This window comes from Carassius carassius, chromosome 41 (genome assembly GCF_963082965.1).
Source record: "Carassius carassius chromosome 41, fCarCar2.1, whole genome shotgun sequence".
In the NCBI taxonomy this organism is placed as follows: Eukaryota; Metazoa; Chordata; class Actinopteri; order Cypriniformes; family Cyprinidae; genus Carassius; species Carassius carassius.
The window spans coordinates 5,755,362-5,778,168 of NC_081795.1; the positions used below are offsets into that span (position 1 = coordinate 5,755,362).

The 22,807-nt window shown below is 38.0% G+C and overlaps 1 protein-coding gene across 13 annotated transcripts in view; it reads left to right on the plus strand.

Moving 5' to 3' along the window:
• The window catches only part of LOC132123495 (MDS1 and EVI1 complex locus protein EVI1-A-like), a 159,608-nt gene that overhangs the window by 46,210 nt on the left and 90,591 nt on the right, over positions 1-22,807 (plus strand). For all 13 annotated transcript variants that reach the window (XM_059534135.1, XM_059534138.1, XM_059534132.1 and 10 more), the window contains exon 2: positions 11,668-12,023. In XM_059534135.1, coding sequence (XP_059390118.1) covers positions 11,668-12,023 — 356 coding nt within the window. The remainder of the gene's footprint in view (positions 1-11,667; positions 12,024-22,807) is intronic.

Sequence of the window (22,807 nt, forward strand, 5' to 3'; positions counted from 1 at the left end):
TAACAAATCACACACACACACCTCCCTTTCGCTCTCACTGCGACTCTATCAGCCTCTCGCACAAACATACATCTTTATCCAGTGCTTGTTGTCAGACAACATTAGATAATTAATAGGTCATTTGTCAGGCTTGTGAGAAACAAGTCCCTCTGAGCTCCCAGGACACAAGCAGCTATCTCACACACACACACACACACACACACACACACACACACACACACACACACACATGCACCCTCTCTTTTAATTAATTAGCATTAGCAGTGATTAATAATGAGCCTCTCAAGGCTGGGATGTTTGCATATGTGTGTGAGAGAGTATAGCTGTGTGTTTAGGCAATCATAGCTTGGCTTGTTGTACAGTGTTAATTGGTCGGCTCAGCATTGTGTATTAATGAAGTGTTGTTCCATGAGTTGAGAGTCAATGACGAGCTGAAACAATGCATTCATTAATTAAGATGCTCTTAGTGAGTCGCACAGGTCATGTGTGAGTATGAGTGTGTTCAGAATGAAATACTGACATACTGCTTACTGCATTCTGTGCATAATGTTAAGTATATGAGATGGTATGCAGTAATAATACATGTTCTTACAGAAAAAGGCATTCAGATAAAACAAAAAAAATTTATTTAATATTTTAGTCCAATGTTTTATAAACGTGGTGGAATATTTGGAAATTTGAAAAAACAATCGAAGGAGTCAAAGGAGGTCAGTTTAATAATATTTAAAAGTAATTTACAAATTATTCAAAAGCATGCTGAAAAAAGTTGGTGTATAAACTCAATTTTCATTCAAAATTTGATAGTAAATTTCCCAATTACACAAGTAATACCAAATTAAACATCAAAATAGAAACACTGAAATAGTATTTTCTTGACAGATATACTCAGATAATCTTTGTTTTACTTACAACTTTTTCATTTTTTAAAAGTCTTTATTAAAGAATTATAAGCCATGAACCGAACCAACCTACAAGGTCAATCACAGCATTGCAAACTTTTATTTAAAGCCAAAAAGTATTTGAAAATTGGACAAAATGACAGCTGTAGTGAGGGAAAGAAATGTGATCCCATGAAGCACAATGATGGTGAAATATAAAGCTATTTTCCTAAAAGTTGTTGATTGTATAGAAACAATCTATTTAATTCAGACTAGTGTAATTCAGCGAGTGGTGCCCAGCTATCATAAATTAACTGGCTATTTTGCTTTTTTTTTTTGTGTAAAATCCATTTGAATCTCATAAAATCTTTGCAGTCTGGCTGATGTGCATGCATCATGGCTCGGTTGCAGCATATTTTGTCAAATGCATTACATCATCTACATGCAATGCTTATACACTATATACGTGTATATATATATAAATATATATATATATATATATATATATATATACACACTGTATATGCAGTATGCATTCTGAATGCTGCAAAAGTGTGAGTATTAGTGGGGGTTTTGTATGTGTAAGAAAAACTGTGTGTGATTGAACACTGAAGAGAGATGGTGTGGACGGCCGTTGAATTAATACTGTTGTTTGTCTGAATCTGTAGGATTCTCACCCTGATCCAATGGAGCTGTCATTCAGTTGAGTGTCCGGGTTAATTATGCATTGTGCCGACTGCTCCTCGTTCCCTCTGGGCCATAGACTTACATCTGCTCCACACACAAACACAGACACACACTCTCATACTCTCTCACACACTGTTTTTAAACATCCAATCAGCCAGGCCATTGAGAAGACAAATGTACTCATTTAGTCCTGCCGGTCTCCAGTGGCCAGTGAGAGAGCCGAGTACTAATTCTGTTCACAAAGGCTGGAGTTTGGGGCAGAATGGAGATTTGAGCTGGAATGTCTCTTGTGCAGCAGTTTGCACTCATGCTGGTCTGTCTGTGAGCACGTCTTAAAAACTGGAAGGAGCTTTTCGGGATCTGATGGCATGTGTTAGGCTTAGAATTAGAGTTAAGGCCTGTTCACACTACGTTGGATGCAAATAAATGATGCAAAAGGAAATTAGTACCTGTTAACGAAGGCTATTATTTTGTAGACTGTATTTCTGGGGCTGAATATGCCACTTGAGTAACTCCCCTGAAAGGGAACACTAAGGCTTAGCTTTCACCAGGTATTCTAGACCTCCTCAGTGGTGACTTGCATTGTTTGAACAGATTCATAAATGTCTTTTTTAACCATATTTGACCATTTGTTGGGTCTGCTTCTGATTATTTGTGTATTGGATTGAGAACATAAGAAAAGGAGTAACATGAGCCGAGAAACTTCTTTTAAGAACATTTTTAAAATACAGAAAGAGAAGAGAGAAAATGTTACATTGACAAGCAAACAGTAATTAACTATTACAAATATTAAACAGTAAATTGCTATGTAGAAAAATATATATATGAATTTGGTATGTAATAATAATAAAGCATGTGATTTGTATTGAAATCATTTAATTATTGTACTATTTATATTTTATTATAATTTTATAAAATTATTAAATGAAGAATATATAATTGTAATACATTCTATTTAAAATAAAGTTATTAAATTTAAAATATTTTATATAGAAATAAATTATATGTATTTGATTGGTAAGGATATTAAATATTATTTTTATTATACGTACTTTTTTTACTCATTTTTATATTATTTATCATTTTAAATAATGCTACATTGATAAGTAATTAAATTTGATCAAATAAATAATTGTATATATTATTATAAGTAAAAAAAAAAAAAAAAATATATATATATATATAAATGTTTTATCAATTTTATGATCTGAAAACACATGTAGGACTAATTTAAGTATATGTAATGTGACTGTTTCTAAAGATGTCGACAAAGAGATTAGGTCTGGCATTGAACACATTGGAGTTGATATTGATACACCATAGAAACTTCATTTTAGCCATAGTCTTGGCTGAATAACCTTCAGCTGGGAAACGGGCCCAGTGCGCTTGTAAGAGCTATTATATTGTTTTGTTGCTTATCAGGCCAGGTTTCTCCTTTCTTAGTCCTCTGGCTGTCTCTCAAAGAAGTGATAAATCCTGGACCTGGTAAAAACGGCTCTTCCTGTTGTCACTAGTGGCCTGGAGTGCAGAGAACGTGGCTGCTGCTTTTAAACCACGAAGATACAGAGTTCATCTCTCCACGGGAGGTAGAAGAATGGGAATGTTAACGGATGTCTCTCTCTCTTCAGGTATTATAGAGCTGCTTGTGAATGGTGGCAGGTGGGAAACGTTTCATTGGTTGTGCTTGAGTTGCTGAAAGTAGGAAATGTTGCTGTGTGTTGCTTTGTGGCATTTCAAACCAAAGGGGTGAGTTGTCAAATAGGTTAAGTATGAAGAAGGAGGTGTGTGTGCGCAAACCGCGAGAGAGTAAACAAGAGAGAGTGAGTCGAGGAAAAGCTTTCAGCCTTTTTTGGATCTTTTCTATCTTTTCAATCATCACGTTTAAAGAGTCTGATCTCAATGTTTCTATATTTACAGACTACAGCACTGCAGGGTGAGCGTGTGCGTGTGTGTGCGATAGCTCGTATTCGTCCTATAGGTGTGTGTGTCCCAACGTCCGCGGGCGTTGACTGGGTCACCTCTCCATTAGGGCGTGTTGTCATGGTGATTAATGGCTGGTTCTATCATCTTTAATGCTGGTGGTAATGACGCGGGGTCCCGTGCCGCCCACAGTAATCGTGTGATGTATGAGCACAGCAGAACCCCAGAGCAGAGGTGAACACTACACACACTCACACACACATACGCACACACACACACTGATGTTTACTCACAAAATTATAAGTAATTAACTGACTTGTGTGCCATAAGCGATACATTATATTTAATAATACACTAGGAATTAATATTCCATTTAGAATGTAGACATGATTAGAACAGATGTATCACTAGTGAAAACTATTCTATTTTGATTCTTATTCTTCTGTCATTATTTTATTTTATTTTATTTTATTATTGTGTATTTATTATTATTTTTATTATTATTATTATTTAATTTTTTACAAATTATATTATCAGTATAACAATTTAGATAAAACGATGAATTGAAACATTAACATGAATCTTATTATTTTTAGTTCTGGGTACATTCTCTGCACTCAAGCTACATGAACTCCACATGCAAGTACATCTGATCGTTTGTAGAAAAGAATTCACATGCCCATTCACCAATCTTTCTTTATTAGTGAATTAGTGTATATTTATTATATTATATTTATAAATTAGTGTATAAATTTAATAGTGAATTAAATTTAATAATGAAATAAATATTTGTTAATTATTGTTATTTATAAGTGCACTTAATTTTTATTTTTATTATAATGTTTCCAAATGTCCTAATTACTTAAAATCGAATTAAAATTAATAATACAATTTAAACATTTAAATATTTATAAATTATTTAATAATAAAATTAATACTTGTTAATAATTGTATTTGTTATTGTAATGAATTTAAAAATCTAAAAATGATAATAAGAATAAGAATAAAATAGTAATAATTATACAAATATTATAAATATTTAATTATAAAATAAATAAGTGTAATGATTTTCATTTATAATTGTTTTAATTTGAATTATATTTTCCCCTAAATTTCTTACATTTTAACAATGTCATTACAATTAATAATAATACATGTTTAGTAATTAAATAAGTATTGCATGTTTAATATAATTAAATATGAATAATTAAATAATTGTATATATTTTTTTTATTTATAATTTTGCTTATTTTTCATTTGAAATATACATTTTACCCCAATTTCCTAAATTCTTAAAAATTCCAGGTTTAATTTAGATTTTCATCTCCTGAGTGAGTACAGTAAAGGTTGCTTTTAGATAAAACTGTCTTCCAAACGCATGACTGTGAACATAGACTGATTACTTGACTGTTTTCACCTCACATGGTCCAGTGTGTGTGTGTGTGTGTGTGTGTGTGTGTGTTTTGTTGATAAATACATCAGTTTTAATATCACACTGTATGAAGTCTGTTGCTCAATATCGGCCCTGCAGCTAGCACAGCTGGTTTATGAATTAAACACACTATACTAATGAACAGTTTAAGGAGAATGATTTGTTAGTGTGCCATGCTGATGTTTATAAAAACGTCATACTTCATCCAGTGGTTGAAATATCCTCAATCTCTTGTCCCTTCTATCTATTGCTATCGCTCTATCCATCTTGTTTTTTTTTATAAAGCAAATGTCACAGTAGGGAAAAATAAACATTAATTATGAATGTCTTTACACAGACGCACACACACACACACACACACACACACACACACACACACACACACACACACACACATACTTGTTCATCAGTGCTTTAAATGCCACTTTAAGGGTGGAACAGGAAGTGATGAGTTATTTTCTGTATTAAATGACAGGAAATGCTCCTATTCTTTCACAGATTGTGATTGTTGGGTGTAAGTGACATCATCGGCGGGACATTTATAGGCCGTGTCACTGTTCTGTTCTAGAATGTCCTATTCTTATTAGGGATGTTCTATAGGTGACTTTTCCAAGGACAATACTATCCATTTATCACAGTGACATCATAATTGCTCGTTTGTGTCCATACTGATGTTATCATCTCAATTGAAGGTGGAGCACTTTTTTGTTTCGGAGGATCCACAGATCGAGATTACAGGAAATCCTGGGTTTCTCACGGTCTTCGCACAAGATTCTGATTCATGTATGTTTACCGTTTGTTTTCACCCTAGTGGTTGGTAAATTCTCTTATCCTAATCGAATCAATTAATTCTAAGCAAATGAAACCAGAGGCAAGCTCTGCGAAAACCTCACCGCTAACTCATGCCAAACCATATTCTTTATCTGCAATCTAATACTCAAACCACGGCCGTTTTTAAGAAACAGACCACATTCTGCACTTCACTTGGGTATATTTTTCTTGAGGCACGTTTACCTTTCAGAAATATATATGTTTATAGACCAAACGAAATCCCCCGTACTGCTTTTGAGTGTCCTGAACCGTAGTGTTTTTTCTTTAACAGGCAGGATGAAGCCGATCAGTCGGAGCCGCAGGAAGGGAGGGATGGCAGAGGAGAGATTGAGTTACCTTTAAAAGCTCAGGGTTTGAAGACTGCGGCCAACTAGCTTTCACTCTCTCTGTGGGCAGGGGCAATTTTAAATGGCATGGCTTGGATGATTGTTATGGCCTCTCGTGCTCAGTGAATCCACAGGCGTACAGTAGAGGCCTTAACCAGGTCTTCAGCTGTCATTTTAAAGAATGCAGATGCTTTGTGTGTGTGTGTGTGTGTGTGTGTGTGTGTGTGTGTGTGTGTGTGTGTGTGTGTGTGTGTGTGTGTGTGTGTGTGTGTGTGTGCTCTTGTTTTTGTGACACATCAGGACACAACTATGTATAATGACATGGGTATGACACAGGTATTACAAGGAGAGGGTGACTTATGAGGACATAACCCATGTCCCCATTTTTCAAAACGCTTATAAATCATACAGAATTAGTTTTTTTGAAAAAGTAAAAATGCACAAAGTTTCCTGTGAGGGTTAGGTGTAGGGTGATAGAATATACAGGTTCTACAGTATAAAAACCATTATGCCTATGGGATGCCCCCACTTTTCACAAAAACAAACGTGTGTGTGTGTGTGTGTGTGTGTGTGTGTGTGTGTGTGTGTGTATGTGTGTGTGCAGTGCAGTGCCACAAAGAAAAATATTGCAAATGGCACAAGACAACATCTGGAAAGACTCAGTGCTCTCAGATCACCTGTGTTTCAGAGTCAGAAGTAATATCTGTATAAAGCTGAAGATACATTTGGCTGTATCATTTTGGAGATATATGATTTTAGACATTGTCTTTTTTATTTTAATACATTGATGATATTTTTACTATAACAATACACGTGAAAAGTTGTTGTATGTGAGGTTTCCTTGCATTCAAACATGTCATCTAATGCTGCCTTAGCATTTACTTCTTGCCTTTGCTGTAAATCATATTAACAGAAGGAAAGATTAACTGTTAATGATTACAGCAAATCTTTAATCTGTCTCCTTGCTTTCTTTTATAAACTACATTGAAATAAAATCCATCCAGTATTGAAGTTTAAAGGGTTAGTTCAGCCAAAAATGAAAATTATGTCATTAATGACTCACCCTCATGTCATTCCAAACCTGTAAGACCTCCGTTCATCTTCGGAACACAGTTTAAGATATTTTAGATTTAGTCTGAGAGCTTTCTGTCCCTCCATTGAAAATTAAAAGGTAAAAGGTACACTGTCCATGTCCAGAAAGGTAATAAAAACATCTACAAAGTAGTCCATGTGACATCAGAGGATCAGTTAGAATTTGTTGAAGCATCGAAAATACATTTTGGTCCAAAAATAACAAAAACTACGACTTTATTCAGCATTGTCTTCTCTTCCGGGTCTGTTGTGAGCGCGTTCACTGCAGTGTAGTAATGTCCGGTTCGTGAACGAATCACTCGATGTAACCGGATCCTCTTGAACCAGTTCACCAAATCGAACTGAATCATTTAAAATGGTTGGCATCCACAAATTACTTAAACTGTTAACTTTTTTAAACCGATTGCATCTGTTTTCGGATCACCAGTAACGTTACACTGAACCAAGAACCGTTTCTGTCGTACGCGTCCAATTTGAGAACCAAGGAGCTGATGATACTGCGCATGTGTGATTCAGCGTGAAGCAGACCGACACACAGCGCTTCTGAACTGAACTGATTCTTTTGATGATTGATTCTGAACTGATTCTGTGCTAATGTTATGAGCGCAATCATCACCAATGACGCCATTACGTAGAGCCCAAAAGAACCGGTGAATTGTTTTTTTCAACTGGTTTATTGAATTTAGTTAATCGATTTGGTGAACTGGTTCAACCGGTTCATTAAGAAGAACCGGTTAAATCGAATGATTCGTTCGCGAACCAGATATCACTACACTGCAGTGAAAGCGCTCACAGACCCGGAAGAGAAGACAATGCTGAATAAAGTCGTAGTTTTTGTTATTTTTGGACCAAAATGTATTTTCGATGCTTCTAACTGACCCTCTGATGTCACATGGACTACTTTGATTATGTTTTTATTACCTTTCTGGACATGGACAGTATACCGTACATAGATTTTCAATGGAGGGACAGAAAGCTCTCGGACTAAATCTAAAATATTTTAAACTGTGTTCCGTAGATGAACGGAGGTCTTACGGGTTTGGAACGACATGAGGGTGAGTCATTTATGACATAATTTTCATTTTTGGCTGAACTAACCCTTTAAGATGAGAAGTTGACCCATTTCCTCTCATAATGCATGTTCCTGGTCTTACTGAGCACAATTTATTGGTGTGTGAAATTCAAAGAAACTGAAAACTTTTATTCAGCAAGCATGCATTATTAAATTTAAATTTTAAAAAGACATTTATGTTGCAATAAGATTTTTGTTTAAAATCAATTTTTGAACTTTCTATTCATCAAAGAATCCTGAACAAAAAAGTTGCAACACCAGTATTAATCAAAACTGTTTTCAAAATGTATTATAATAATAAGTGAATTTTTTTTTTCTTTTCATCACAGGAATACATTACACTTTATAATTTTTTATAAATAGTAATATAATTTTAAATAGTAATAATATTTCAGAATATTACAGTTTTTACTGTATATTTGATCAAGTTAATGCAGCCTTTGTGAGCATAAGAGACTTTCAAAAACATTTAAAAAATCTTACTCACCCCAGCCTTGAACGGTATTGTATAATATGAACATGAATTTGTTTACCTCCATAAAATCAAATTCTGCCCTAAATTTTTGTTCTTGTTGGATATTTAAAAATGCATTACTTTATCGAGGTAAAATGGCTAGTAAATGTTAATTTTAACTTTCACCTTTTCACCTAATGTTACATTGTTAGGGCGATCTTTTTATGGTATATTTACTGTATCAGTCACTATTTGTCAGAAAACCTCTAGCCTTTATTTATTATCTTTAATACCTTCAAAATGTACTGTCAGTGGAAACTCCACACTAGTGAATAGAAGAGTTGGAGATGCTCATTAATGAGACAGGGCTGAAGTGGTGTTGTGAACGGGATGACTGTGACTCTGAAGGCACCGTGTAGCGTAGAGCCCCTCTGAGCATTAGGAATGAGAGGAGACAGGAAGATGTGCAGGAGCGCTGGCCCAGCCCTCATTAGCACTCACCACTACCTGTCACAACACGTTAGCCACAGCATGCTAGCCACAGCATGTTAGCCCCGCCGTGACTTACACACAGCAGGTTAGCTCCAAGCATGTTAGCAACGGCACATTAGTTAGAGCATGTTAGCACTGTGTGTTAGCTTTTGCCACAGCCTCTCAGGTCCTAGTGCGTTAGTGACAACCGCAGTTGAGGCATGTTAGCACCTGTATTTAAACGCATTTGCCGAACAGAACAATTAAGAACTAATTGCCATAAAAGCATCATGTTAACAGCACTGTTTTATTATTTTCAAACAGGTTTCCCAACAAGTGTTGCCAAATACCTTCAATGAAAAGTTGTCAAACGTCGCTAGATAATGTTACATGCCAAAAAAAATTTCCAAAACCAAAACAGCTCCTTTTTGCAAAACATTGATAAAAGTCACGGAAACGATGTTTGAAAGTTGCTAGATTTGGTGAGGATACCGCCAAACTGGCAACACTGTTCCTAACTCAACTCGTCTGTTATTGAATGGACAAAACCGATAGTCCCGCCCGAAACTCTAACCACTGGTTGAGTCAGTGTCGCTGTGTCAGGCTGATCGGGACATTTAAAGAAACAATTATTTACACTTTTCGAGGATGAGGATATATATATATATATATATATATATATATATATATATATATATATATATATATATATATATATATATATATATATATAATTTTTTTATTTATTTATTTAAGACTGTGCTGCTTATAGAAATATTCAAACTTTTAAGGTGTTATAAGCTGAATGTGTGTAAATGAACACGGTACTGCTTTTCACTCTGAAAAACTCAGCGCTGACTGGGTACTTTAATTAATTTGCAGCCTATGATATATTGCTATTTCAGATTTATCTGAATTAATTATGAAGCCCCATTTGTTTATTTTAATGTTACATTTAATCAATTATTATCTTTTCATCAACTCACTAACCCCCTGCAGTTCCTTCACCAACCCCCATGTTGGAAACCCTGGTATACAGTATCATATATATTTCAGTCCCAGAAGGGATAGCATTTAAGGACAGACAATATGAAGACTTCCCTCATCAGCCACGCGCTGGTTTTCCTCTCTGAGCTGAGCAAGAGGTCACAGGTCACCAGACAACATCCTCCCTGTGTTCAGCTCATACAGTGCTTAGCAGATACAGTATCCGCTGTTTTCAGGCTGAATCCTAAATACCAGATTCGACAGGAAAAAATGGGGAAGAGGAAACATAAAAGTATTGGGAGCAGCACAGTGAGTCCAAGGATCAGTCAGCTCTTCCCGCTGGAGATTAACCCCCATCCAAAAAATCCGAACCAGGCCTCAGGAGGAGGATGACGGGGCGTAACTGGCAAGGCCACAAACATGATTATCACCCCAAACACCTTCTTATCCAGGCTGTATTAAGTGTTATCACAGACACAAACCACTTTCCCCTTCCCTGTGTTTGTTTAACTGCTCTGGTGGTTAATGTTTTTATTTTTTATGGCGCTATGTCTATATTTACTCGTATGTGCTGAGGTCGCGTATATGGACTGGCTGTGGTCTGGAAGTGTGAATTTTGCAAAACAAATGAAATGAAGTACTTTTAAACAGTGCTGCAACTGTACTGGTACAATGTCTGAAACTGTATTCGCTTATGTTTGTTGCTGGCAAAAGATAATTAGTCTTAGTGGTAAATAGTTATCTTTAGCTTAGGTAATAGACCTCAAATATTCTGAAAGTATTTTTCCAATTTTCTTCATTTACATCCAATTACAATAAATGGGGAAATACAGATATAATTCACTTATTCCTAAGTAAAGAATTTTGTTGTTTTTCTTGTTTGTTACTGTAAATCTGTTTTGAAGCAATCTGTTCTGTATAAAACACTATAGAAATAAAATTGTCTACTCTTTAAAGTTACTGCTCTCATAAAAGTAATTTTAGAAATTTAAAGAATTTTAACATGTTAATGCACGAACATATCATTTGGCAAAATAAATATATTGGCTGACAATATTGGCTGGAATCTCTTTTGTCTGTTTGACACGCATGTGTGCTGGCTCTCGTTCAGTGAGGTCTATGAAGCGTAGACTTTAGGACTCGCTTTTATGCAAAAAGGAAGTACTCATATGGACTTCAGACATTTATCGATAAGGATATAATTGTAAATAGTAAGTTAACTTTCATCACTTTCTTTTTTTTCATCACTTTTCGTTATGCGCTGGGGAAAACATGTCTCAAACATACAGCATTTGTATGAAGTGCTCAATATACGGCATTGTCTTATTTCCTTAGGTTGTATGCACACCTTTCCCACAGCTTCTTAATCTGAGACCTCCACTATTTTTCATATGCATTTTGTCCATAGAAGTATGTATCTCAATTAATTCCATAAATGATGCATTGGCAAAGGTTTTCCGAACTGCTAAATTACTAAATTCTCAAAGTGAAATGTGTCTGTCTTTTTTCTTGATTAGGAGATGGAGAGGACTTTTCTCTTTTCGCCTCTGATGATCTGGAAGAAGTTGGTGTAGTGTCTGATGCTGATCCAATCCCATTGGCCACTGCAAATGACCTTCCATCCCCTGGCCTATCAGGGGATGCAGTCTCCCCAGTTGACCCCTCCCCTTTCCACCCATCATTCCCAACTTCAGTATACCTTGCCGGGGATTGGGTCGAATCAGTGCCCCCAGACTTTGAGGTCCGGAAGTCAGCCGTTACCAGAGGAACCCTGGGCGTCTGGAGCCGGAGGAGACTGGAGGTGGGAGAACGTCTCGGGCCCAATGAGGAAACATCAAGACACAGCCCAGATAATGCTACGCAACCATGCAAGGTAGGATCAAACGATGAATTTGAGATGTGATAACAGCCTTGTTCAAATATGAAAATCCCCACACGGTTGGAGACAATCCACTGGAGATAAAATGAGCTCATGGGTAGCTGTTGCTACTTAGGGTTTCACTGTCATCAGTAGCGAGGCGGCGTGATTAACCCTGGCCTTCATGTTTTATGGTGAAGCACCTCTTCTCTGCTCTGTGATCTTGCACTAACCCCAGTTTGCAGTTGCCCGTAATCCCATTAGTCACAATTACTAGACAGGCTATTGGTCAATGTTATGCCAATTACATACTATAAATGTCCTTGAAGGTCTTTTTAATGCCACTTACATCTCAAAATATGGACAGAAGATTACACATGCTTATTCATCGCACCAAACCAGGGCTGTGGGCCATTCTGGAGTGATTTGAGAGTTGCTTTTAAAATTGCAGCTCAGTTCCTGAATTTGAATTAAGGTTCAGTAGCAAACAGGAACCAGCACTGCAAATAAGTTAAAAGGTTCACAGCCCTAGAAGACAGACAGACAGACAGACATAGATAGATAGTTAGTTAGTTAGTTTATATTACAGTCATTCCAGTTCAAATTCTAAATGAATTTCCTTAGGAACAGGTGTTGCCAATTTAACTGAAATACAAAATCATTGATTTGAAAGGAATTAAACTTAAATGAAGCCATTTCTTCAGTCCTGATTTTGCACAACCCTGATCTGTATGCAAACATGTGGAACAGCCCTGTCAGCTGTTGTTTACCACAGTCTCGTAATTGTCTGTATGTATGGTTTTAGTCTTTTTTGGAAACTAAGACCTCACTGACAGATTAGAGTGGTCAATTCTCCTTCTGTGATGTCATCATAGTGGGAGGGGTTTGACTTTCCAAACTCAGTTAAAGCCTAAGGCTTTATAAATCCTGCTTTTAGCCAGGTTAAAGACCATTGTTCTGAGCCGCCCCTCCTTGTGACTGCCCTGTCTATCAGATATCAGTCAGTCTACTCTCTCAGTCGAAACCAGGTCACAGGACAAGGTCAGAGGTCAAGTGTTGTCTTGGTCAGGGTCATTTTAGGCTAATTTCGCCAGGCCGGAGAGGTCACAGGAGGAGTATCAAGCTAATTGAAAGTCTAAATAGACTCATCCTGCTCCGATAAAGAATCTCCAACCGTAATTATTGAAAACTGACTATTAAATTTAAAAGCAATTGTTTGTGATATCTGCTGTAAACACACCTTCCAGTAGTTTTAAGCAATAGTTTGAGCAATGCTAAATCAGAATTACTTTCAGAATTAGAATTACAGAATTACACACGTTAGTACTCTTTGAATTGTAAGTGTTCCGCTTTTATGATGTTTATTTAGATTAATTGTGGTTTTCTCCAGGCAGATTTTGGTCCTGTTTGTATGGCGATGATTTAAAGGTTAATAACCAGTTCCAGGCTGTTTTTTAGAGATGATTTTGTCAGAACGTGGTATTATGGTTTAAGTTTGGTTGGCGTATGTAATTATGGTTAACTCAGACTAAATGCCGTTGAAAGGTTTGAATTTGTTCTTGTGACGTATCTTGTTGGAAAACACAACAGTTAAACTTGCATTTAAATCTTTTTCTTTTTTTCACTTGTCTTTTCCCTCCTTAGCTTGGCAGAAATCTTACATGTGCAGACATTAGGTGTTAATATGATCGAAAAGGCAACTGTCTCCCAATGGTAGATTTACAGTCTCTTGAGCAAGCCCTCTCTCTCTTTCTCGCTGTCTTTCTTGCTTGTTCATTCTCTATGGAAGGAAACGATGGAGAAGAAAAGGTTTCATGAATTTTTAATCCATCTGTAATTTATTGCACGCTTGAATAATATGTATTTAAGAAACTGAGAAGCCACAGAGAGAGAGATGGGGGACGGAAGACTGCGTGGTGCAGCAGTGCTGTATCACTATGTTTAATTAGCTGGCTGACAGCGGCCCATAACTCTCTCCATTAAGTAAATAAGTTGTAAAGAATTTATGATGAAGTGCCGCATTATTCAGAGGGGATATTCAGTGATGACATGGATACATTAAATATGGTAAATGGCATTAAGCGTATCTCCCTGCCTTTCCCTCTCGTTCTCCTCTGCACCCCTCCCTCCGTCCCGCCGTGTGAGAAGCCGTCAATATGCCAATATGCAAGAGACTGTAAAAATAAAATTGATTTGGTAAATGCAAGTTAAGATAGATCTGTTTGCTTTCATCATCAGTTCTGCCGTGTGGAAGAGTGATGTCACCGGCTGGGGTACGATAAAGACCGAACCCATCTGGAGGCTTTGATGAAGTGTGTGTGTGTGAGGGAAGAGACATTCAAAGCACAAGTGCTGTAATTTTTGTAAGCATCTATATGAGCTTGATTGTGTGTGTTGTTTGCTTATATGAGTTGTGCGAGTTTGTGTGCAAGTTTTTGATTGTTATTTTGTGGTTGTGCAAATTGCTTGTGTGATTGTATACAGGTGTATTTGTGATTATGTACAGGCTTTGATTATTTGTGTGAATTGTGCAAAGGTCTTCCCTTGTGTGATTGTGCACAACTGCTTATTTGATTGCGTACAGCTGTTTGTTTAGTTTTTTTTGTGCACAAGTGCTTGTATGATTGTGTACAGGTTTTTGATTAGTTTGTGTGTACTGTATAAAGGTATTTGTTTATGTGATTGTACACAAGTGTTTGTATGATTATTTACAGGGGATTCATTAGTTCATACACAGTTGTTTGTGTGACTGTGTTAATCTCTTTGCTTTTTTCATCGTGCAGTCTGTTTGACCATGCACAGGTGTTTGTTTGTTTGTGTGATTGTGTTCATATGTGTGATTGTTTCTTGTCTGTTTGTAATTGGAACTATGTGTGTGTGATTTGTTCGTCTGGTGTCTGTGTATGCATATGAGTTTTGTCTCTAATTGTGTGAAAATTGTGTGTCCGGGACAACTTTATATTTGTGGATCTGTGATGGATGATACGTGGGCGCCCTAAGTGCAAGTGTTTGCGTTTTTTACATTTTCATACCAGAGTGTGTATGTGCGTATGTGGGATTGTGTGTATTAGAAGGTCCATAACTGACTATGAGGGACGTTTGTCACTGAAGAGGTCAGAAGCTGTCTTAACCGCCATCATAAATTCAAACCTTTACTTGTCATGTATGTGTGTGTGTGTTTTAGTAATGAAAGCTGTTGAGTTACGATTTGAGATGACTTCAGTAAATAAAACAACCACCTGCCTCACCAACACACACATACACAATAGAGAGAGATTTTGCATTGAAGTTTTGAAGCATTCTGATTGTCCAGGACAGGTCAGTGTGTGTGTTGACCTTGCAAAGGTGTGTGTAAGCCTATTTTGTGTTTGTGTGTATGCATATGAGTGAATATATATACATATGTGTCTGTGTGGCGATGGGGGGGTTGTCCAGGAGCTTTTGTGCACCTTTTGAGTACAGGCACATAGATGGAGGGGACGTAGGAGATTAGCCCCGTGTGTGTGTGTGTGTGTGTGTGTGTGTGTGTGTGTGTGTGTGTGTGTGTGTGTGTGTACGTGGCTGGAGATTAAGAGTGTGTGTGAATAGGGGTGAGGGATTAGGCCTCCTCAGCATGCCTGTCCCCACACTCCTCCGTCTTTTCATCCCGCTATCCTGCTCTCCAACTTCTCTCTCTCTTTCTGTCTGTCTCTTTTGTGCTGGAACTTTCTCTTTCTCTCTCTCTGTCCCTTCTGTCTGTCACTCTCCCACTCCCGAATGCGCAATCTGTCATTCTTCCTCAGAAATTTTTATCTGCTCCTTGTCTTCCCTCATTCTTCCCTTCCGATATATATTCCTCCTCTCTTTTTCGGGGCCCGAAAGGAAGTTTAATCCCTGTCTCAAGGAAACTGACCTCACACACACAAGCCATTCAGAAAGACTTCAGAACTCATCTCATGTGTTTTTATGAAGCATTATGTTTTAAATAGTATTCACTGAGAAAGCTCCCACTCCTTCACCCACTCATTCTCAAGAGAATAGAGAGAAAGAAAGAGAAAGGGGCTTCCTGTATTGGGACTCGAGCGGCCTACAGTACACAATACTGGCACAGCTTCACTGTTTAAAGACAATATGAAATCAACATGCACTTTGTTTACTTGTTGTGCACAAATCATCAGTGCATGTCAGTCTAAATACAAAAGGAATTGTTAGCTTTTGTAATCTTTCACTAATGTGTAATAATTTTCTCCAGCTCTGCTTGCTGACCTAATCAAGGCCATTTGAATGGGAAAAATAATATTAACCAATAATTTCCTGACACCCTGAATATCCTATTAATACAGTATCTCATATTTTAAAAGCCAAATGCTTTGCAAATACCATTTCATGCTGTCTTCAGTGTGTGTTCAGTTAGTACTGTAGTTGTAAAAAGAGTCCAAAATTAAAACACACTTACACCCCAAAGGTGACTAAAACTGGCATTTCATAAGTAAATAAAACAGATTGACTAACGTAATGCATGGTTTATACTAATAGTTTCGTCCTTGCTTTTGTGGACCCATGTGACATGAGAGATTCAAAGATAAACTGTATACACTGAAATTGTATACAGTGTTCCTGTGGCTCAAGTGGTAGAGCATTGTCGCTTTGGATAAAAGCATTTGCTAAATGTAAATGAAATCTGATGCAATTAAAATCTCATGGAAAAAATGTAAAAGAAGAACTAAAAATCTAATTGTATCCTTTTATTTATTAAATATAACATTTAATTAATTGCATAGTATCATATATTATTATTACATGTGGAATATTTGTATATATTTGTCCTAAGGTGTGTGTGTCACAATGTCAGGTCTCTGAAGGTCGTGACCTCATTATATGTGTAAGAATGGGAGGGGGGTGTTTGGGTGTGGGGGGTGTACCTGGTCAAAAGCTCTGTGGGGAGAAAAAGGTGGGGTTTGAACCCACCTCTTCCTGTCTCTCTCTCTCTCTCTCTCTCTCTCTCTCTCTCTCTCTCTCTCTCTCTCTCTCTCTTTACTCGCTCAACACAAAACAAGAATGGCTCCCCACTGCGGGCTTTCCAAAAGACAGTTTAATAAACTCACACACACATACAGAGACGCACATCACTTTACACACTCGTGAGGTTTCCATTACAAATGTGGGAAACATGGGCAAGTGTATTTTGTTGTGGATCAATGAAACTTCGTAATGTTGATATCAGTGAACTTTGCTTGAGGAAATCAAATTTAGTTTTAAACCCCAAACGCCCAGCTTCGATCACAGAGTGGCAAAGAAAGATGTTTATCCTGAATTTGTTTTGCTATATATCGCACAGTGTTTTCATTGAAACACAGTTGTACTCAGGATTTCCTTTCCCGTAATTATTTTCCCAGCAATAGGAACACTTACGTCTCAAACCAACCGAGGCAAACAATCATTAAAGCAGCCTTCCAGAGGTTTTCATTTGAAATCTGTATACATCACATTGTCAAGCTGTCAGTCACTCCTCCTGACGATTGCGTCAGGGTTAAACGTTAAACGTGATCGCCAGTCATTTCTGGCATAATTTCATAATTCACAAAAATAGTTCTTAGCAGATGTGTACCAGTGACCTGGAAGCTGTTCAGTTTTTCAGCAGACATGTTTGAGAAGTCTTGACAGTGTGTTTTGGTCTGCAGGTTGCGTTGGAAAGGAATCATGTTTCTCAACGTCATATTTGTAACCGCAGATAAAGAACTGATGGAAAAATGTGCCATTAACGTGAAGAAACAAAATTTTATTTTAAACATTCTTGCTTTCTGGTGGATTGTATTGACCCACACTCAGTATCTCTCTCTATTCCTTACAGTTGTCTCTCATACTCTACTTTTCTGTCTCTCTCACCAATTTTTTGATCAATTTTATTGATGAACTAAGGCATTATTCTGACCGTTTATTAACTCATTTTTCTAATAGAGGTAATATATTCCACTGAAAAAAAGAAATCAGCAGTGATAATAACAAGAAATGCTTCTTGAGCACCAAATCAATCAGCATATTAAAATGATTTCTGAAGAATCACATGACACTGACCATCACAGAAAAACAAAATGACATTTTAAATACATAAATACAATTGTGTTATTTGCATATAGTTAGTTCAGATCAGTTTTTCCTCTAATCTGTCCTCTACCTGTTTAAACCAGTTCAGAAACCACACACACGTGGATTGGTTTTCTTTGGCTCTATGCAGATCTTCTTTTTTATTTCAGGCATCTCCTCTCTCTCTCTCTCTCTCTCTCTCTCTCCCTCTCTCTCTCTCTCTGTGCCAGTCGTCTTATTGTGTTCCTCTCTCATGCAGACTGATGCTGGTTATAAAGCACCTGGATGAGAGGAAAGTGTGTGTGTTCAATTGTGTGTATCAAGGGAGTTATGTTTGCTGTTAAAGAGCATTGTGTGTGTGTATGTGTGAGTGTATCTGTGAGGAGAGTGTGATTGGAGCTGACACAAGCTGTATTATCATGTGTTTCATGTTAGACAGCTCTAAACTTCTGTGTGGGGTAGACAGTTCATACATGCTACTCAACCCCAGCACGCACACACACACACACACACACACACACACACGCTTACCTCTTCAACTAAGAATAGAGCTCAGCAAAACAGATAGAGTTACTCAATCCTTAGGATAGAGGGAGGTGGAGGGGCAGAAAGTAAGTAAAAACAAGAGTTAGCCAGGACTAAACAAGAAATTTTAGTAGTTTCTTCATAGCACCTTTATGTTGTTCTAAAACCTTTATGACTTTCTTGAACACAAAAGGACACCAAATATTATTTTTCCATGCAATTACAATGAATGTGAACTATGTCCTTTCTGAAATTATATGATAACTTTGTATGTGAAAAAAATAGAAACAATGCCAAATATTTTAGTTGCTATGTACTGAACACTCGATAGAGTCTTTGGACGAATCAGTTAAATTTGTAAATGAATTGTTTAGACTAACTAACAGTAGAGTCTTAACAAAGACAAATTGTTTCATTAAAATAATTCAGCCAAAAATAATGATTTGTTTATGAATCCGAGATCACACACCAAGGATACATTTCCAGTAAATAAAATAACACTTTTGAACACTTTAGATTTAAAAAAATAAAATAAAAAAAATACAAAGACTGAGTAGAAAACAAGGGGAAAATAAATTAGAGAAAGATGAATGAAACATGGAAAAGAAAGTAAGACAGACTTACATAGAGGAAACTGGACAAAAAAGTGAAGAAAAAAGAGAGAGAGGGAGAAATCAGATTTTCCGGGTGGCAGCAGGTAGTCGGAATAGGACTTTGTCCCTGGCCATCCTCTCGAATAACGAGTTAACATACGCACACACACACCCTCGCCAGTCCTTTTGGTTGGCTGTGTCATCCCTGATCCATCACTCTGGATTTTTCCTAGTCCGTGTGTCAGTAATGTTAGGACAGAGATCTGCTCTAATTGTTGTGCCTGGTCAAGACGAGTTACCATCTCAGGCAAACCACAGGAATGGCCTCTCCATCGGTTACCCTGGCAGATTATAACCCTGACATCCTGCCATCCACAACCTTCAAAACAAACCCCCTAAAGAGACAGGAAGAATGAAAGAGAGAGTGAGATGTTTTAGTGTGTGAGTGAGAGAGAGAGACTTCCAGGGTTTCTTCTTAAATAGAGCGAGAACACATCCATCTTCCCTCGTATTCGGATTGTCCGGACTCTCTTTCTCTCTTCAGTGGCGGTTCCCTTCTTTCCTTCTCTTACTTTTCTTTATGACAGCCATTGTAACCTCTTAAGAGTGTTGGGGGGAAGCAGTGCCATTGGCCATCACTCCTGAGCCTGGTTTGATTGACAGCAGGAGTCCGGCCAACTGCCACCCAGGACTCCCAGCCATAAATCATCAGCTATGGAGCGCGCCCACTTCCTGAAAAGCTACCGCTGCCTGCAGGGGAAAAAAGGCCATTGTGGGGGATTTTATTTGGGGAGGAAGGTTTAGGAGGTCTTGGGACAGTTTGCCAGGGCCAACCGCGCTCACTGCCTCTATTAAAAGTTGAGCCAAAAGTGAAAAGAGAGACTGTGCTCATTGGCCACTCTTTGCACTCTACTGACACCAGAAGCTCTTCCAGGTGGCCCCCTCCACGTCTGCGAACCCCCAGACCAACACACTCATCAGTCATCCAATTAAAACACAAGCACCATCCCCCTTTAGAATGAGAACAGAAAGAACTGAAGAAAGTTCAATCAGACAGCTTTTTTCCCCACTGTAACACTGGAAAAACAGGCAATTTTTTATCATGGAAAAAAGGATTTAGATTTTTTTTTAAATACTACACTATGTTAAAGTACTTTTACAATGCAACACTTCCAGACCTTTTGTGTCCCGCTCCGTCATTTTGAGAAACACTTTTGAGTTGTAGGCAAAAGGAAAGTCTGAAAAGAAATGTGATGTAATAGGTTTATGATAAGTGAAGAAAATTATATATGTTTTTCTACAAAACAAAACTTTGATATAATCAAGATTTAAATCCTGGATTTTATATAGATCTTTTTATTTAATATATTAATAATTAATACACACACACACACACACCAAAAAGAGGTCTCGTGTATATATATATATATATATATATATATATATATATATATATATATATATATATATATATATGTATGTATATATATATATATATATATATATATATATATATATATATATATATATATATATATGTATATATATATATATATATATGTATATATATATATATATATATATATATATATATATATATATATATATATATGTATATATATATATGTATATATATATATATATATATATATATATATATATATATATGTATATATATATATATATATATATATATATATATATATATATATATATATATATATATATGAGCAATTTCAATTAATAAATACACAACAAAAAGAGGTCATATATATATGTGTGTGTGTGTGTGTGTGTGTGTGTGTCCTTCAGGGAATGAGGATTACCATATGTAACCGAGATGTTCCCTTTCAGTCAATCACTCTCGATACACATATGAGTACCGCTTAGGTCTTAATATGGAACCCAGCCCTACGGTTCTCACGGATTCATCTTGAAGGCCTGGCACCGGACGTTCTGCCACGTCCAGCTACCAAGGGTAATTGAGGATCTCACTACCCGTTTGAGGTGAGAACACAGGAGGATACCGGCTCTACACAAAGTCTATAGAATCCCCAGGAGGATGCAACACTCCTAGTTGAGTGAGCTCACAACGGGCAGGGCACACACTGTGCCTGACCAGTCATGGTGATGGCATCCACAGTCCAGTGGGCCATCCTCTGCTTACATACGGCATTCCCCTTCTGCCAGCCTCCATAACAGACAAAGAGCTGATCTGAGTTCCTGAAGCTTTGTGTCTGGTCTCTGTAGCATCTTAATGCTCAGACGGGACAAAGCAACACCAGGGTCTGCCTTCACTTGGGGCAACACTTGCAGGTTCACCACTTGGTTTTTGAAGGGAGTAGAGGGAACCTTGGTCAACCTTGGTCTAGGCATGAATCGTCGACTGAAAATGCGTGCAGATCCCCTACCCTCTTGATGGAGGCCAATGCAAACAGAAGCAGAGTTTTCAATTAAAGAAACTTTAGCTCAACTGAATACAAGGGCTTGAATGGGCCTTTGTATTCAAGAGACAGGTCTCAAGAGACAGGTCCCAAGAGGGTATAGAGGGAGGCCAGGAAAGATTTAACCTTTTGGCCCCTCTAAGGAACCTCATGACGAGAACCTCATAAGACTTCCCATTGATGGGGTCATGGTACACAGCAATAGCAGCAACCTGGACTTTGAGAGTGGAGGGAGACAGTCTTCACCCCAGCCCTTGCTGCAGAAAGGAAAGCACGACCACAATCTGGCATCTCCGGGGGTCTCGACAAAGAGGTTCCACTTTAAGGCGTAAGTGTGTCTCATAGATGGTGCTCTCGCCGAAGTGATGGTGTTCGCTACCTCCTGGGGTAGGTCATCTAGAACCTCCGCATCTTGGGTCAGTAGATCCTTCCTCAGAGGCTGTACGGTGGAGCAGACAACCCCGACATCATTTCGGCTGGAGGGACCAACTCTATCGCATCCATGGCCAGAGGACTACGATTTCTGCCCACAGAACAGGGGCATCCGCCGCTTTCACTGTAGCAGATAACACTGAACTTTGGGGGATGCCGGGCAAACTGCAAACAGAGGGTGCGTGAGTAGGGCCTTTGTTGACGCTCTCGAACTGCCTGCTGCTGCTATCTGGCGATGGAGGAGGTGAGTGAGGTCCAGTGCTTGGCTGTCTGCGACTCACCATGCCCTCCTAGGACCCAGAGAAAACCACTCCAGGGGAGGGAGAGGTCCTTTCATCATCCCCCAAGAGCAGCTTCCTCCCTCTCTGGGCCACCCATCCTGGGCCATGTATAGGTGGCGCCGCTTGCTGGCACCGCTTGTTGGAGACAGCAGCTGCCCACCGGGACAGGCTGCTACGAACCACCTCAGTCTGCCTCTGTGCAGCCGAAAGCTGCTGGGCAAGGCTTTTGTCTGTGTCGCCAAAGAGGCTGCTTTGGGACACAGAGGCATTAAGAAACCAAACTTTGTCAGCGTCCCTCATATCGACCAGACACAGCCACTTTTGGTGCTCCTGGACCAATATAGTGGACATCGCACAGCCCAGAGTCCACAAAGTGCCCTTCATTGTTCGCAGTGCAAGGTCAGTAGCGGTACGGAGTTCTGAGAACTTCGGGGTCGTGACCAGCCCCGTGAAGGTCCTTC